This window comes from Anas acuta, chromosome Z (genome assembly GCF_963932015.1).
Source record: "Anas acuta chromosome Z, bAnaAcu1.1, whole genome shotgun sequence".
Classification (NCBI taxonomy): Eukaryota; Metazoa; Chordata; class Aves; order Anseriformes; family Anatidae; genus Anas; species Anas acuta.
The window spans coordinates 67814499-67833487 of record NC_089017.1 but is presented as its reverse complement, the minus strand read 5'-3'; the positions used below and the strand labels follow the sequence as shown (position 1 = coordinate 67833487).

The 18989-nt window shown below is 38.9% G+C and overlaps 1 protein-coding gene across 2 annotated transcripts in view; it reads left to right on the top strand.

Moving 5' to 3' along the window:
* Nucleotides 1-9690: 9690 nt before the first annotated feature.
* Nucleotides 9691-18989, top strand: part of SUSD1 (sushi domain containing 1) — a 45882-nt gene continuing 36583 nt past the window's right edge. The window contains exons 1-6 of one of the 2 annotated variants that reach the window (XM_068666804.1): nt 9691-9891; nt 11608-11739; nt 12946-13101; nt 14151-14303; nt 14854-15030; nt 17212-17391. In XM_068666804.1, coding sequence (XP_068522905.1) covers nt 9795-9891; nt 11608-11739; nt 12946-13101; nt 14151-14303; nt 14854-15030; nt 17212-17391 — 895 coding nt within the window. In that variant the 5' untranslated portion in view covers nt 9691-9794. The remainder of the gene's footprint in view (nt 9892-11607; nt 11740-12945; nt 13102-14150; nt 14304-14853; nt 15031-17211; nt 17392-18989) is intronic. The other variant, XM_068666805.1, reaches the window with a different exon arrangement.

The following is an 18989-nucleotide window of genomic DNA, read 5'->3' as shown; positions in this document are numbered from 1 at the left end:
TGGTTATAAACTTTTTGGTACCAGAATTTATTCTTTTACTAAAAAGCTGAAACAGAAGTGGCAGTAACTCGTGAATATGCAAACAGGTAAGATCTCATACTATTGGGACCTTTCCCAAATGTCTGCTCTACAGCCCCAGACATTTACAGAATTGGGAACAAGATGATGTATGTTTAAAAAAAAACAAACACACAGTAAAAATAATAGAGCACCACACCCACCTACCTTGTATTTTGTTAAGTTCAGATATATTTGACCAGTTCCAGAGCAATGCCTTTGCTGTCAACCATGGATTCTGCTTGGGTGATACAAAAAAAAAAAAAAAAAAAAAAAAGGCAAAATTGTCCACTCACAAAAAGGACAGACTTCTTTAAGGTAGTGACTTCAAAACTTACATGATTGAGACCCTTTGTCTTGTCTTTGACAAGTGTATGTTAAAAAAGTTTGCGCACTTAGACCAAATTTCCTTTCTAATGGTCAAGAGATAATCTAAACTTTTTCTGAAAAGTTTGATCTGCCTGAAGAGTGACATTTGATCTATTACAGCTTTTTCAAGAACTCAGAGGTTTTGGACCTAAAAACAGAAGAAAGCTGGAGATGCAATTTCCCTTAAACCCAAGTCTGCGTTGGCTATACATCGACAGATAAGACTCAAACAATGATACCAGTAGAAGAGGTACAATTCTCTCTAGCTGAGGCTCTGGTCATCTTGACAAGTGCATAAATGGTCTCATTGTTCATGGTTTTTCTTTATGTGTTTCAACACATTTATCGCTTTTCTCAGAGACTTCAGTAGGTACTAACAGGTACTAAACTAGTTAAATATTTTGATAGGTGATGGATCCCAATTTCAACCATTTCAACCATTGAAGTTGAAGTTCAGTTTTTAAGTTTGTTGATAAATGAGTGTCTTCAGTTTCAAGAGTAACCAGTTAATGCTCTTCGAGAAGCTTACCTTTAAGCTTCTCCCAGAATAAAAGACTTTGATGTTAATTCAACCATGGGAATATCAAGCTTAATACACAACACCATACTTCTTGATGCTAAGAGTTTTAATGGCATAAATATCTTTTTTTTCTCTTCTTGCACTGGATTGACACTTTTACAGTCTGTCTGCCAAAAGATGGTCTGGGTCGATTTCACCTTCAAGGCGTCCTATAAATGCTTAAATACACAGAACAATTCATGAAGAACTTCCGTTATGGAGCCCTGTATTTAGCATTTGGTGCAGGACCATGGCTGCTGCTGGTGCAAGTTGTTTTTCTTTGAGGAAGCTGCTTGACTACCACCTATCTTTATCATTAGCTGTTATACAAGCTGCTTGTTGCTCAGTGGGACTTAGATTCTCCCAATTTTATTTTATAGGAAGGGTAGACATCAGATGGGAAGGGTATGTTTATGAATCTTTATTGTGATGCACCAGATTTTAGTCAAGGTCCCTGAAAAAGATTTTTACAGTAATTATGGCCACTTGTCATATGGAAAATAAAAAGATAAGCACAAAACTATTTCTGAAAGGTCTGGTACAACCATCAGACGTTAGCAACAACATCCTGTCTTGCCTGGGATATCTTTCTCACTTACTGTCTCATGTAATCTAACAGGAAAAATGCTGATAACTTTGCAGATCAATTGCATAGAAACAATGGGCTTGACGAAGATGCTGAATGTATGTTGAGAAATTCTGCTGAGTAATCTTGATTTTTTTTTTCCCCTCCCAAGTCCAGGATCCAATCTAAAAAAACACACTGCTAACCTTAAATATACATACCTAATCACTTACGCTCCCAATAACGGGTGATAACATCCGCCTTACTTTAAAACACTCCCTCGTTTTGACTAGGGAGACTGAAAGGAAGATCTAAATACTATGTCACATAACACACTGTTATATTAAGGCAGTTATAAACAGGGATGTTTGATTTATGTGGCTCTATAATGTTACAGATGAAATACTTGTACTTCAAATGGGTCTGAACTAAAAAAAAATTATGTAACTAACTGTAATTAGACAATTAGGTAGTTTAATAAAAAACAAAACAAAACACTCGGTATAGTGCAGGACTAAATAGGGAATCATTATTTAGTTACTACTGACGTCCATTATTTGAATCTCAAGTTCTTCTGGTGCACAGAAAGTTCTCCATGAAGGCAAAAAGAGTATCAAGTGACAGCAGCTCATTAACAGAGCTGCACAGTAGCCATATCTTACCCCCATCAAGGTCTCTTTTATAGAGAGAGGGTGTTTTTGTTTGTCGGTTTCTGTTTATTTTTCTAGTTAAGGCTTATATTTATGGACTTTTTTGCCTACAAATTTAAAGGCTATGACAGTGCATTGTAAGACAGACCCCGATTTCTTGCTTATGTGTTTTAAGGGTTTAACAAGTCTCATTTGTCTAATTTTCCCTCTGTAATACCAGTATAGGAGTTTTGAGATGAATTTTATACATGGTAAAAAAAAAAAAATATATATATATTTGCCTCTTCTGTAACTCTAAAGTGCAATGTAATAACAAGGACAGAAAAGTAATCTAAGAACACAGTAGTTGTTGATGTATCCTATTTTTATGTCTGCCTTTTCCAGTTAATTTGGGGGAAACATTCTAGAATGTAAGCTGGCCATGCATTCCTCAGGAAGAAAAGCTACCAAAAGTTTAAAGCATGCCAAAGATTTTGATTCCGGTTATTAAATATTTACTAAGGGTCAAAGTGTTCACTTTATGCATAATTATATTTACAGTCATCAGTATAGAAGGATCACCAAGTGAAAGCTGAATTTCTGGGGTATATATATATATATATATATATATTTAAATATATAATATTTATATAACAATAGAATCATAATGATGATTCAACCTAAAATGGATGTAGTTTGGAATAAAAAAATATGCTCAGAAGTCTGTATTCCTAAGGTTTTGAAGAGCTGCTGTCTGAGATGAGCTGTGCTGGACAAATATATAATTCAGAGACCTTTAGAAAAGCAGAGTTGTTATGCACTATAATTCCATCACATAGTAACCTGCAATGAAACACTTCCACTGTCATTAGGGGACACTTTACTTGTACAAAGAGCTACAAAAAGAACCACAAAGGCTGGTAGGATGCTTCTAATTTCATGATTTTCAAGATATAGCTGTTTGTCTTCGGCCACAAGATAGGTTAATAATGCCTGTGTGTGTTTCTGTGCTTCCAATACACAGAAGTCTCTGAGTGTCTTCCTGACAGCAATGTTTTTTTTTTGTTTGTTTGTTTATTTTTCCTTCAAACATTTTACCATTCATTGATCAAAATTAAGCAATAGCTTACACACATATTTTTTTTTTCTTCTTCTATTCAACTCCTTGCAGTACTTCTGCATTGAACTTCTTATCACATGCAGGACTCCACACAGTAAGTTATTTAAAAAAACAAAATCAAAAACACTTTTGTTTAGCAATTTTTTCAGAAAACTGTCATCTGTGATGATTCCCTGATTTTTTTCTCCTGCAGAAAGAACTAAGTAGGAATTTGCCGTGTTAGAATTCTGTGGGGGAAAAAAAGAAGGCTTGATAAAGATATGGATGGATACCTCAGGGGTTCATTGTGGGACCAGTACTTTTTATTATCTTTATCAGTGACACAGACAGTGGGATCAAGCACACCCTCAGCAAGGTTGCAGGTGACACCAAGCTGAGTGGTGCAGTCACACAGCAGAAGGAAGGGATGCCATCCAGAGGGACCTGGACAGGCTGGAGAAGTGGGCCCACGTGAACTTAATGAGGTTCAACAAGTCATCAACAGATGGTCTTGGAGGTCTCTTCCAACCTTAACGATTCCGTGATTCTGAAGGGGGCTTATAAAAAAATAAAGATGGGTAATGACTCTTTGCTAATCGGATAATAACAGAACAAGGAGGAATGGTTTTAAACTAAATGAGGGAAGATTTAGATTAGAGGTTAGAAGGACATTCTTCACTCAGGGGGTGGTGAGGCCCTTGCACAGGCTGCCCAGAGAGGCTGTGGATGCCCCATCCCTGGAGGTGCTCAAGGCCAGGCTGGATGAGGCCATGGCCAGCTTGATCTAGTGGGTGGCATCCCCACCTGTGGCAGGGGGGTGGAACTGGGGGATCTTTATGGTCTCTTCCAACCCAAGACTTTCTATGATTCTATGATTTTTCATAAAGGTATGAGGTTCAAATACATTTTATGGTTTTCCTAGCTATTATGCTGTCTACTGTGACACTTACTAGCCTAATTTTTGAGATTGTGCCATGAATAATTAAAGAATGGTTTCATTTTGATACTATCTTCATATTTTAATCCTAGGCAATGCTTTAAAAAAAATCTCTGAAAGCCAACAAATACTTGTATTAAACACTTATGTTTTGGTAATTTTATCACAAATTTATCAGCAGTGATGTACAGTAATCTCCATAATCTCAGGTCTGTAAAAAATAAATGACCAGTGTCGTTGTGTTTGTCTTCTCTTCAAAACTTTTAGGGCCATTTAGACTGATAACACCTATCTCCAAAATACTTTCTTCTGCTTCCATACAGACGTTTCCATCCTCTTTAAGCATATCTCTGTTCACTAGCTTTTATTTAGGTAATACTGATTAATACATACTTTTCCTGGTGGGAAGAAGCAGGTAGTAGGCAAAATCTCAATAAAGATCAATGATTTTCTCATTTAGCTATCGTATTTTTGTGGTCCAATAACAAATGTTCACTACTAGATAGAATTCAACCTTTAATATTGTGATAAATGGTATCTTATTGGCAATTTCTGGATAGCTGCATTGCTGATAGACTTGAAGAGTCTTGTGGGAATATCATAAAGTATTTGAAACAAGGATCTCAGTTTTGCAATTAATATCAAAAAAAGACTAGGTGACCTTTTCTTTCCCTAGAAACGTCAATTTTATATCTTTAGTACAATTTATGACAACACATGAATGTCCTCACCCCGGGTCTCTTTCTCTTCTGACTGCCAGTAAATGTAGAAATAATAGAGTTATACCTAATTGAATTCTGAAAGACCAAAGAGCAGAGCTCATGTTGTTGTTTTAACCAAACAAAAGCGCTCTCTCTTTGTATGCCAAAAAAGAATCCATAATATTATGAATCTGAGGCTCCAAGTCATCCTGTTGACTTTGTGTTGCCAGAGTCTAAAAATACAGTAACTTTGAGGTGCTTTCTAATTGAGATAACAAAGGTTTCTTTACAATGGATAAGGAGTATCTGAAAGCTGAATTGCTTATGAAACAACTCTGAGAGCAAAGGCCAAGGTATTTACTATGAAAGCTTTGGTTATCAGATTCTTCTCTCTTTCCTCCATTGTACAAAGTGTTGATGCAAATAAACTACCTGGTGACAAAATATAGTTGGTCTGTAGGGAAAGAAGCAGCTGTAGGAAAGGAATCATTAGATACTTGAAGAGAACTGTTTGGTTTATAGGATTTCATCAATATTAGTTTTCCTTTCTCATAATCAAAAATCCCATATGCATGTCTTTTCATGGATAACATAGTTTGGTAATTTGTCATATACCCCATCTAATGATTGTAGCACTTACACACTGATCTTGCCTTTAAATGCAGCAAAGCTAATGGTAAGAGAGAAGGATAGTACTTATAATGAAAGGGTCTTGGTTTTCTTCCTGTACCCATCAAAGAAATTACCATGAATTGCTGCCATAACTAGAAGTTGTTACTAGGTTTTGCACAGCTGCATAACAAAGCAAAACTCTTGTGGGTGAGCTTAGGAAACGTGGCAAAAGGAGCACTAAGATCATTGCTCAGTTCTTTCTCTTCCAATATTACCTGGTATTCCAGGATCACAAAGGAAAAGATGTCTGTACATCTATCTGGAACTCTAGAAATCACAACCATGTTTTTTAATTTTGAAATGACACACGAAGGGAGTGCCGTTTTGCATGGTACTCTGTTCTTTACTTTTACTTTTTGGCTCTCCATCTCTCCTCCTAACTATTACCTTCAGTCAGCATAGCTGTCAAAATGACATGACTCGCATACAACCACGTGGAACAATCAGCAGCAGTGTCATGTCAGCAGCCTTCTTGCATGATTTTCCTAGACCCAGCAACACTAGTGTGCTTCCACATAAACTGAATGAGCCGAAGTCTTTCTATCTATCCTTATAGGTTAAAAATTGGGGCAGATTGTAGTAACATCAAAGCTTCTGTCAGAATAGCTTACATTCTACTACCCCAGACCTACTTTTAGGATATTAACCCTGGGGACACCCCTGTAGGAATATTTTCCCAGTTTCACAGCGGAGGCGGGAGGGAGAAGCCAAGACAGGCAGAAAGGGGTTATCTTATCTGAGGTCACAGTGAGCTTGTGGCAAAGCTCAGTTTGGGCTCCAACTTCTATGCTAAAACCCACAGATAGCAGCCCTTTTGCTCTGTAAAACTGCTTTTCTGATTAGCAGCAACGGTCAGCAGGCTTTATCACTAACATGCTCTTGCTATGAGATGTATATGGCATGCTCTGATGTCTATTTCATCCAAGGCCTATCCTCCAGGGAAGTGTTGCAGAAGTATTCAATAATTAAGGTTTAATAAGGTTTGATCGAATTCAGGTATCTTGCCCTTGAATTCTTTCACAAAGATCCCATTTCTGTGTGTTTTTTTTTTTTGTTTTGTTTTTTTTTTTTTTTTGGTCTTGGCTTTGTTCATCAGGAGTTGAGACAATGGCAAAGATAATGGCGTTAAATGGCACCTGAAAGTGCACACAGATACACTGCAAACAACTTGAGTGGTAATACTTGCTTTGTAGCAAAATGCATTACAGGACAATGCTTTTCCTCCGTGCAATATTTACTAAAGCATTTCCATTATAAGCTGAAGGGGGACGGCCAATTTTTCAGTTATTTCCATTTCAACAACTGCAGTTGCCTATTCTGGAAATAAAGTGGATAACCAGAAAACAGTTATTAATCTGACTTATTTTTAAATAGGCTGGGAAGGCAGAACAAAACTCCTGTCAAGTTACCATTGCTCTCTTCATTGCCAGCTGGAAAGAAGTGCTCGATAGCAAGCTGTTAGAGAATGCAACTGCTTTATGAAAAGCTAAGTAATCTGTTAGCAAGGATGAATTATATTTATTTAGTCTGGCTGAAGATGTTTGCCGTGTTTTTTGAAATCCGATTGATGAAAGAGACGTTACTATCGAATATTTTGTCTTTATATGTCAGAATAAGTAGTGTAATCTACACTAAACATCCTTACAAAACGAATGTGATTTAAATGACATAGTGACATTCACTGTCTGAAAAGAAGACAGAACAAATACAGACAACTGAGAAGGTGTTTAATCCTGCTTGCCTTTTTTGATTTTTGATTATCTCCATTTAGACAGCTGCAAGGAAAAAGCCGCACAGGAAACTTCCATGTGTCTCTGGATGAATTCAATTACATTGACCATCACAACTGTTTTCTTATCACAAAGAAGAGAAATGGAAGCAAATACTGGTACAGTTGCCTTCCGGGTAGTAAGATGTAATGCTGTTAGGGTCAAGAGAAATATTAACATTACAAACTAGATCTTTTAACTTTGACAGGGAAAAGATTAAAAATCTTACGCTCTCTGGAGCAGAAATTATGTATCTTCTCCTGTACTTTCATGAGACAGATTTTTGTACTAAATATGCTAAATTTGCCCAAGCTGTATGGATCAGCATGTTGTGACACTGATCTACCTTACTCTCCCGAATCTTTGTCTTTGTAAATAAAGTAACTCAGCACCTTGGCGGGTGACCACAGACCAAATGCGATCTGCGATTTTTTTCAGTATCTGATTCACATCTGGATCCAGATTAAAAAGACTGTTGGGAGTCTGTTGTGGACAGGACAGAGACTTACCATTTTAACTAGAAGCTAAATTGAAACTTGGATTCCCATTTTCAGATTACAAACAGAGCAAAGTACTGGAATAGATTGCATGTGAATGCTGTGAATCCAACATCACCGTCATGGTAAAGATCAGGATAGACAAGTATGTCAAGAATCATTTCATATAGTCAAGCTTGTGTTAGAGCAGAAAAATGGATTAGATGACCTAACATCCTTTTGACCCTTATTTCTTATGATTGTGCTTTGAATGTAAATATATAAACAACATAGATGTAATTAAAGTAGCCTTGATTATTTTGGTCTGAAGTGTCTTAAACTAATCAGCAAACAAGTTTTTTCTTCCAGTCTAGGTCTTGTATTTTCTTCAACCAATACATTTCCTTGTAACTTTCTTCAGAGAATGTTTATATGTTATATATTTAATTTATTCTCTTTGTTAATATAATAATACTTCCCTCTTTACTGCATAAAGTGTTTATAATTCTTAGAGGTTGCTGCTACTACTCTTTATGAAAGGAACAGTAGAAACAGAAGTGCCAGAGGTTTTGTATCTTGGTCAGCTACTAAGGAAGAGGAAAATATGTCATTTGCAAAACATTTCCAATACATTGAGCGGAACATCTCCTCTCCGAATCACTTCTTATAGTGATAAACTACTTACCACCACTGCAAATGTGTGCCTTCAGCTCTAGTAGCTTACGATAGAAATGTGTGGTACCAGCATCTATAGCATGTTGTTCTAAAAGCAGGATCACTTGTGAGGCCTTTGGCCAATGCCAGGAAATCAAGTCACTTTGTGTCCTGGTTGAGATAACTAAGGGTAGCAGAAACTGGTTAAAAATGTATGCATACTTAAGCTGACAGAACAGTAATTGGGGATATAGGAAGAGATCACCTTATATAAATAAAAACAAAATAATAAAACTGGTAGTTTCATGAAACTGGATTTTATTTCCATTGAAATCAGATGCATGGTTTGGTCTCTGTTGTTGTAACACAGCAGATGTAGCAGTGAAAGATGAGTTTATGTTACTTAAACTCAGTCTTCATGGTGGGCCATCAAGATGCCTTAGTGTGGCATCAATGCAAAGCCAACACAGCACATGAGGAAACTCCTTCTGGAAGCTCATTAGAGTGTATAAATGTTGCCTAAACCTGTCTCTGTAAGGCTTCCCCCCTTCTTCTCCTTGGCACTGGTGAAGTGCTAAGTGGTGATGAGCTTTAGGAGAATTATTGGTCATACACCAGAAACCGCTTCAGGCAGCATGGCTGGTGTTGATTACAAACATCATCTGCGGACAGTGCTGTATGCCGAGGAAGGCCTACAAGGGGAAAAGCTCTCCTCAATTCCAAGTACAGGTATGTCCTTCACATTAAATTTATGGAACCCAATGAGCCCAAGAGCTGTCGCAGCCACCGCTCCCCACAGGCCGCCATCACCCAGGGCGCGGTGCTGCCATTTTGTGCCCCCCTGTGTGGGGCAAGGGGGCTCCATGGCAGGCGGGGGCATGGTGGGGCTGGCACCCGGGACGAGGTGTGAGCTTCCCGAGGCGTTGCACCCCTTTCCCTTTAGCCATAAACACCCCTTCCCTGCGCTTCCCCGAAGGCTGGCCACCACCACGCAGCCCTTATCAGCGCTGCCACCCGCCCGCCTGGGGCAGAGGCGGCGTCCTGGGGAAGGAAGGGGTTGTGCCAGCGAAGAGAAAAAATAAATATATATATATATATAATAAAAAGAAAAAAAAAAAAAAGTTTTGTGGGCAAGGGCTCTTCAGGGGGAGGGAGGAAAGGGGCCTGCCCGAGGGGAAGGCCGGGGGCGGCGATAAGGGTCGGTCGCCCCGGGGGCAGGCGCTAGGGGCAGCGCGGCGGCGGCCGGCGGGGGGGATGTGGAGGCGGCGGGGCCGCGCCGCACTGAGGGGCTCGGAGGCGGCGGGGACATGAGCCTGGGGGGCGGCCGAGCCCCGGGGCTTCTGCTGGTGGTCCTGGCGCTGGTCCTGGTGCTGGTCCTGGCTCCCTGTGCGGGGCGGCGGCGGGGTAAGTGCGGCCCGGCTCCCTGTGCCGCCGTCCCGCAGCCGAAGCCGCCGGGAGGGGCGAGGAGGGGACGGGAGGGGAGGGTTTGGGGACCCGCAGTGGTGTCCCCGGTGTGGTGGCACCCTCCGAGGGGCCGTGGCGTCGAGCAGGTGCCGTGATGTGGGTTTGGGGCTCGGGTACTGCGGGGACGGTGCCTTCAGGAGGGCTCCCGGGGTTTGTGGTGCCCCACAGAGAGACCCTGGGGGCTGCGGAGGGGAGTGGGGCTGAGGCTTCGTCTCTTAGAGGTAAGGAGGTGGGAAAAGCCCCCCAAAAGAAACAAAACTTTTTTTTTTTTTTTTTATCTCCCGGAGCAGCAATCTGAGGAAGACACTCCCATTTCTTATCAGAAGATTGAAGCGCCACGAGGGAGTTCTTGCCGTGGCTGTTTTTGAGGGTGGTTTTCCTAATCGATGTTGGCTGCCCTGAGGTGCTGACAGGTTTTTGTTTTCTGTTCTCGCCAGGAGCACAAACAGAAAAGTGCCTGCAGGAGCTGGGAAACAAAAACACTGCGCACGTGGACAGGGCAGCTGCCCTTCTGATAAATATGGGGCAGAAAAAAAGCTAGCTAAGAGTCTTCAGCTGCCTTCTTCTTCCAGTCATGTTTATGTATTAGGAAACTATGTAGAAACGCACGGTTTCTTGTCAGAGGCGTAACATATGCTGGGAGATTTGTGTTTTGTAACAACCACACCATCCATCTCAGTCCTGGCTGTCTTAGAAAAGTAAAAGGTCCCTATTGCTGCGACCAGCGTGCTGAGACGGTATCAACCTCTGCACCGTGTGTTACTTTTAAGAAATGTAAAACAGGTATAAACATATATAGACTTTTTGTTTGCGCTCAAACCAGCCGTTCTGAGGTTTGTTGCTTGGAAAGTGAGTGCACATCTGAAGATAATGGGAACAACTTAGCGAAAACAAAACAAACAAAAACAACAAAAAGCAGAAATTCACATAATGCACAAAAAGTGTGAATAGAAATTGGGGAGTACGTTCTTATATTATGCTAGTTTCATGAATGTTTACAGCCTTATCAAAGTATGTAACTTAGGTATTGTGTGATAAGCTGCTAAATTACTAGTAAGATAAATTAATTTCTAAGATGATTTTAATAAAGTCAGTGCTGTGCTAGCAGCATTCTCAACGTCATTTTTATGAATAGCTTATGTACCATATACATATGGATGATGTAAGATACCAGTAGATCAACAGGTAGCCAAAACATCCATGTGTAAGTAAAAGAAAAAAAAAAAAGATGGAACAAACGAGGAAAAAGAAAACAAAACCAAAAAAGGGGAATGAAAATAAATGTGGAGAAAGATTAACAATATGAATAGAGCTATTCATTATATGTCACATAAGCTCTGCTAATGACTGTCATGAAAAGCTGGTTGGTTTGTTGTGAAATAATAGATGGAGAAAACTGTCCAGTATAGATATTTTGTTTATATATATGTATATATATATGTTTATTTCTTTGTTTGTTTTTAGTGAGGCTGAATAATATGGCTTTGGTTTTCCTGCCTGTTAGAAATGAGGTAGAAGGAGATAGGATTTTGTTCTATGTCTTCTGATCAGGATTTTACCTCCACTTCAAATTCTGTATAACTTACTCACAGCAGACCAACTTTATGTTTTGTTTTTTTTTTTGTTTGTTTTAACTGTTTATTTTTGTTCTTAAAGCAGTTGTGAACCGATCAGTTCCAGATGTTTGTGCGACTTGCCACATTCATGCTACATGTCATCAAATTGAAGGAAAAAGTGTCTGCATCTGTAACTATGGATTTGTGGGGAATGGAAGAACCCATTGTCAAGGTAGGCTATGTGTTAGTAAAACGGTAGGAAATTGTATATTCTTAAAATGTCCTTTCTTGGGTAGTATCACTGAATTCTTCAAAACACAATAAGAAATTTATGATTTCATGACAGAAATTCCAAAACATGGAATATGTGTGGATTAGTGGTTTTTTTTTGTGCTTTTTTTTTTTTTAATGGCTAGCCGTGAGCAGTATTTCACTTGTACTGAATGTAAGTATTGTTTTGTACTCAGCTTTTGAGTTATTATTCAGTTTCTAGTCTATAATGAAGAATTGTAAATTCATTTTGTCTCAGAAAATGTGGGCTTTTATCAAACATCTGCTTTCAAAATGCAGTGTATTGGAATGAATTATTTAATAATTTTTTATCCTAGCTCCAAAACAAAAAAAAAGTTGGTTCCACTTCAATATTCTTTTCAATCATTGTTTCAATCATTGTGAACTGAGAACTAGACAATAAAGCTGACAATTAAAATTAGCATTCTTCACTGATTTTTTCCCAGTTATTTCAGGTTACAGGACAAATAAAAATTAGCTTTATAAGCTGAAGGTCTGTTTGTAATAACAGTGTGCCTATATACACAGATTTCTTAATTGTAAATACCTTACATGAAGAGTGTTGTTTAGCACTTTTCTATGGCTGTAATTGATATCCTCCTTTTAGTACTATCTCATACATGCCAAATCAGTATGTGAATCAGAGGCTGACATCAAATAATGTGTCTGAGTGAATGTAATAGCTTACCACTGCTTAGAGGGGAAGTTCCTCACCCTCTGATACTTTCCACTCTGTCTTTTCCCCTTCTCCACAAGCACTGACACCCACTGGGCCCAGTTATCTCAATAAGCTGCTTATTTTGCCATGTTAATTCTCTGCCCATTTTGTGAGTGGAGGAAGATCAGCACAAGTTCCACAAGTGCTGCAGACAGCGCATGCTGGAAGGAAGCAGAGAGAAGAGCAGTTGTTCTGATTTCAACAGCCCTTAGGTCAACTTGAGCTGTGTCCTGATACTTCATTCACAGTTTCATTCAGGGACAACAACCTCTATTTGTCTGAATACTTAATTTTTCAAGCGGTGTTCACCTCACAATTAACCCTGAAAGAAAAACAGCAAGGGGAAGTCTGACTGCATAAGGATGAGTGAGATGAGGTGGGTATTCTAATTCTGAATATCTCTCTGATGTGTTTTAAATCTGCTTGTAGATAAAGACGAATGCCAGATAGGAGCCAACAAGATCTGTGGAAATCACACACTGTGTCATAACACGCATGGAAGTTTTTACTGTGTTTGCCTTGATGGATACCGGGCCTCTAACAACAACAAGACATTTATTCCCAACGATGGCACAAACTGTACAGGTAGACACACAAGGAATCCTGATAACCAGGAATCCAGAAATTCATTTCCTACTGCACAAGTCTTTCTTTCTTGTCATTTTAGAACTTACTTCCTGACATTGTGTCACAGTACTTTTGGCTGTGTGATGCAAACACTTACTTGACATCTAACAGCTATGAATTGGTTCAGTTGTTCATTCTTTATTCTGTTACTCTAAATTACTGCTTCAAAGTCACACTCAATCAATAATATCTCCAGAAAAATAATCTAGGATTAAGAAAATAAGATGATACTTATCATAGAATCATAGAATATCCCAAGTTGGAAGGGACCCTTAAGGATCATCAAGTCCAACTCTTGACACCACACAGGTCTACCCAAAAGTTTAGACCATGTGACTAAGTGCACAGTCCAATCTCTTCTTAAATTCAGACAGGCTCGGTGCAGTGACCACTTCCCTGGGGAGCCTGTTCCAGTGTGCAACCACCCTCTCTGTGAAGAACCCCCTCCTGATGTCAAGCCTAAATTTCCCCTGCCTCAGCTTAACCCCATTCCCGCGGGTCCTGTCACTGGTGTTAATGGAGAAAAGGTCTCCTGCCTCTCGACACCCCCTTACGAAGAAGTTGTAGACTGCGATGAGGTCTCCCCTCAGCCTCCTCTTCTCCAGGCTTATCTTTCCCTCTGGAATGTCCTCATCTTGTTTAATGCAAGATATTAGTCCACTCCTTGTTAAGTTCACGGGCTGTTGTGATTAAGATATTTGCAGCAATTGAATTTTTCTGGAAAGAAAAATGTATTTGAAATAAATGTATTTGAAACTATTTTTCAGGTGAAAAAAAAAAACAAAAAAAAACAATTTAAAAGACAGCTAGCTACAAAATTCTGAGAGTCTCCTCCTTCCAGATGCTTGAGCACCAGGCATGATAAGCTCCTTTGTTTCCTGGAAGAGCAAACAGGAGTTATGTAGAACTCTTCAGGGAATGCTGTAGTTGTTTTGAAGTTGGGTGCTATGGTAATTAATTTTAAAAAATCTGGCATGACATGCATATATTTTTCTCTGAACTTTTAGATATAGATGAATGTGAGGAGTCTGGGCTGTGTGGTCACAACGCAATATGTGTAAATACTGAAGGAAGCTACAAGTGTTATTGCAATGATGGTTATAAATTAGAAAGTGGAGCACATTCCTTTCATCCAGATGGGAACAAAGATTCCTGCCAAGGTGAGAGTCTTTGGATGCTGTGTGTGCAAGCAGATAACACTGAATCTGTCTTGATCTGGTAGTACCTGCCGTGACTGTGCTTTCGAGCAGCAAGACAGAAGCCCTCTCCACGGACCTGACCTGTCATGTGATTATTTTTTTCTTCTTGGGTTCAACTTTCTCCAGTAAAACCGAGATGTTAGAGTCACCATGGGATGTGATTGCTGCAGACTCTCAGCAGTCATTCAGAGGTGCAGCATCAGAGAAATTTAATAGTGCCATAAATGTGACATAGTTTCTGAGCAAGGAGGCAATGTGGCATAATCCACTTGCCTGTGTAATCACACTGCTTGAAGAAAAAGGAAGAGAGGATAAATAGCTTGAGAGAAAGGTCAAGTGAGTAAAACAAGCCTAGGGGAGAGGAATAATAAAATAATAATTTACCCATCTGTTACATACTTCGCCACCTGCATGAATAAACTGCACTGTTTATCTTGCTGTATCTTGCTCTTACAGTGGCTGTCTGTTGTGATTTTTGTGCTGTGAAGGGTCTTAACCCAATCTTTTGCAGAAATTAGATGTGGCTCCCCTCCTGAAATGGAGCACGGCTACATTGTAGGAAACTACAGCTTGGTACCAGGCAGTACGGTTCATTATGAATGTGAAGAAGGGTTTTACAGCGATGAGGGAAAGCTCTCATACTGCACTGCAAATGAAGCTTGGGAACCTGCCACTTTGCGCTGTAAAGGTGAGAGGCGCTTTTGTCATTTTAAATCTTTCCTAAGTTCTCTACTAAAGGGGTATATGGATGGCAAAGTGTGTTTGTGAAAGGCAGTAGAGATAGTTTTAAAAAAAAAGGGGGGGGGAAGGTTATTGAACCTATTTTCATATTCAGTAGATTCTGATTTTGAGTGTACTTCAAAGTCAATATACCATTTGCAGCATCAACAATGAACTACTATTTCTGTCGGGATTCTTTACAAAGGTCTTTTACAAGAGCAGGTTTGTTTTCTAGTAATTGTACAGTAAAATCATGCCACCTCTTTTTGTTACTGTAAAGACAATATCAATACTGGCCCTTGCATTTTTGCAGGGTGTTCTTGTGTCTGTGAGCTGAGGCCTAGCAAACATCTAGACTGCTCTAGCAATTTGTGGGAAAGGCCACAGAGTTGGAAGGTGTCAGTGACCTTTCAGGCAAAGACACGATTTCTCTTTCCTTTCGGGGAGAGGAAGATTGTCATCCTGAATCAATTAGAGAAGAGAGTGGTCTACAGGTCTTTCCTGCTTGCTTTATTTTTACAGAGTGGACAGAATGTAGTATTTATGCAACTGTGCATGAATAAGGAAAAGGAGGGTGTCTGGAAAAAGTGAAATATTAAACAGCACTAGAAAATTCATGAGAGAGAAAAGGTTAAAGAATTTAATATTAAATTATTAGTAGCCCTTACTGCTAAGTAACAAAATACATTGACATGGAAAATAAATTAATTGAAATGATGTTTTCCCCCAAATAAGGACAATGAATTAAAAAAACAAAAAGGAAGTGCCCAAAGTCTTGAAAGGTCCCTGAATATAGCTTTTGTGAATTATTGATAATGTTTTTTTTTTTTTTTATATATAAATATTTTTCATTGATATTCTGATCACGTTATTTTTTGAATTCCTGCAGTCAAACAGTAGGTCAGGCTGGAGTTTCTGAGCACACTTCCAGTTGTTAAATGAAATAAAACACCTCAAAACCCAGGAAACAACCCATGAGTCTGAAATGACAAACTATTTCCCCTTTGTATTGCAAGCTCTTTTCCTGCATTTCAAGTAGAACTTCTCTTTTTGTAAAACTAGCACGCCTGATTTTTTTTTCTTTTCTTTATATCAGCACCTTAAGCTCTGACAGTTTCTCTGATGCGTCTTTATCACAGCTAACTGAAGATTTCTCCTGGCCAGGTGTAATGTTGTCTTGTTCAGCAAAATCAAGAAGTTTGTCTTCTGTCCTCCTTCCTATGCTAATTTAGGAGTTTATTTTAGGTGATGATAAAATTGATCATTGATGCTAGGCCAAACTTGGTAAGGTGTCTGATCTCACAATAAGACACTGAAAGTGGCACATACCCCTTTTTTGATTTAAATATATGTAAAATGCGTCTTCTAAGAGCACAGCTTCCCTCAAATATTAATAACAAAAATTTGAGGTGAAAGGTCAGTTATCTGGGAAGTTGTGTTATATGTGGAGAGGCGCAGTTGAACTGTTGAATAATGGTGTTTTGTCACACTAACATGAAAGCCTTTTAGACAGTTGCTTACTTAAGAAAAATGGACATAGTAGCAAATGTGCTGCTTTTGACTTCTTGTTTTGTGCATTTGTAAATGCCAACTTACTGTGTTTGTGAGAGCAGCTGTTAATTGCAGTGTGTTTTGAACATCATGTAGACTCTTGCTTTAAGAAGAAGCTTCTGTCTCACGTGTTGCAACCTTTTTATGGCTTTGCATTTCTCTGGTCTCTGTGCACTTTTAAAAATTTCAGTTCCTAAAGAGTTAGTTCTTGCTTGTCTGCCTCCCTCTGACTCACTACAAATGGTGTAGAATCAGAAGACCACCCTTAATCTGGTTGGCAACAGCAGGAGATTCATAAGGATAGTAAAAACCCAGGGCATTCTCTTCATATTAGCAGCCAGGTTGAGGGAAGAGTCAGAGACTTGCATGCCATGCTGAGGGGAAGGACAAACAGAACTCACTCAGTATGGAAGCAGCTCTGGAGTAGATGCAGTTCTGTCAGCTGCAGTGGGAGTGTTGCAGAGGACTTGAGGGAGAATTGGATGACTGCAGGAGAAGTGAATTAATGGATAACAGCAAAATAATCTGATAAATGTGACTGCAGCCATTGTTACTATTGGACAGAACAGTTCGTTTTCCTCTTATGTCTTCTCCATAGGTGTGGATTGTGGGGATCCACCTTCTATCCTAAATGCACGCCCAGCATCTTCAAGCAAGACCACGTATGGAAGTAAAGTCACTTACAATTGTGTTCATGGTTATTTTATTGCAAGTGGCAATCAGACTGCAGTCTGCAATGCCAATGGATGGTGGGATGGTGCTGATTTGGTATGCAAAGGTAAATCAAATCTGCCTGTGTATTAATTAGGATAGATGCTCTTTCAGCCATCACTATAAATAGCAGTCACACAGTCATCAGTTAAAGACACCTTATGTGGGAATATGGTTTATATGGTCTTCTGGAATATGAAGTACAAGCACAAAACAACAGCCATATTTTGAACAGTTTTTAATCTGTGTTGTTAATGAAGTTGCAATAATTCTTAAATATTAACATTCTCAGGACAAAAGCTACATTTTCAGTATTTTTCGCATGTTAGACATTGGGATTTCCATGAGATGAAAATTCAGCCAAAACTGCTGCTATTTTCCTAGCTTAGTATCTATTCTGTGGTCAAAGGCACTCCTCAGAAATGGCATCATTATTAGCAGCTAGCCTCTCCTTAAAATTCCAGTACATCTTCCAGTTGCTGACTAAGATTGCTGAACCATGCTGTTGTTACTTGACATAACTCATAAATTCCTTCTGTTTTTGAAATTTGGAAGAATGTAGCCTAACAAGTTCCTTGTTAAGAAAGAAAAGTAACAGAAAGTAACATCAAAAAAATAAAAAAAGTGCTTTACCCAGCAAAATTTCTAGTGTATGGTTACTATTGAGCTAATATTAATGACTATGTGACCTGGGGTTAAGTACAGTCTTTAGTCAGTGTTCACACTGACACAACTTCAGCATTCCATTTGCAGGACAATTAATGTCTCATCAGCTCAGTCCTGTGAGGCCAAGTCTTCTGTTCGTTGCAATCAAATACAGTCTTTTTTTTTTTTTTTTTTGTTTGTTTGTTTGTTTTTAAATGGTGTTTCAACCACTCTCTACTGTTAAAATCTTCTTAATATTCTGGCTTAGGGTTACCACTTCAAATAAAAGGTTGTCTGTGTTACACATACTTGTACTTCTGCATTTCTGCTTTTCAGTCTGATTACTGGATAGCTATAGGCAGAGAGCTGCAGTTAAGGAGCAGTCATTTTTGTATCTCATCACATACTGTTCTTCTATATGTTAAGCATTCTACACATGTAAATTAGTTATTCAAAAGCCTTTTTCTGATGTTTAGTAAACTGATACATATGTTTAGTAAAACTAAACATGATACATATGATACATGATACATGATACATATGTTTAGTAAACTGATACACATAGTTTGGAACAGGCTGCCCAGGGAGGTGGTGGAGTCACCATCCCTGGAAGTCTTCAAAAGACATTTAGATGTAGAGCTTAGGGATATGGTTTAGTGGGGACTGTTAGTGTTAGGTTAGAGGTTGGACTCGATGATCTTGAGGTCTCTTCCAACCTAGAAATTCTGTGATTCTGTGAAATTCTGTGATTCTGTGACATATTCATACACACTGGCATATGGAAAGGTACGTAGTCATTATGGTAGATGTATTCCACACTGCAATACATTTGATTAACTTTTACTCTACATTTTTCATTTTTTACTTTATTTTCCTTTTTTTGAAGTAGAATTTCAGAATCACTTAAGGTCAGTGATTGAAGAGGTTTAAAAGCCTTGTTTTCTGTGTTTAAGCTTTAGTGAAGATAACATTTTAATTCTTACATAGTTTACTTTTCATAAATGAAGCAATGCAGAACTA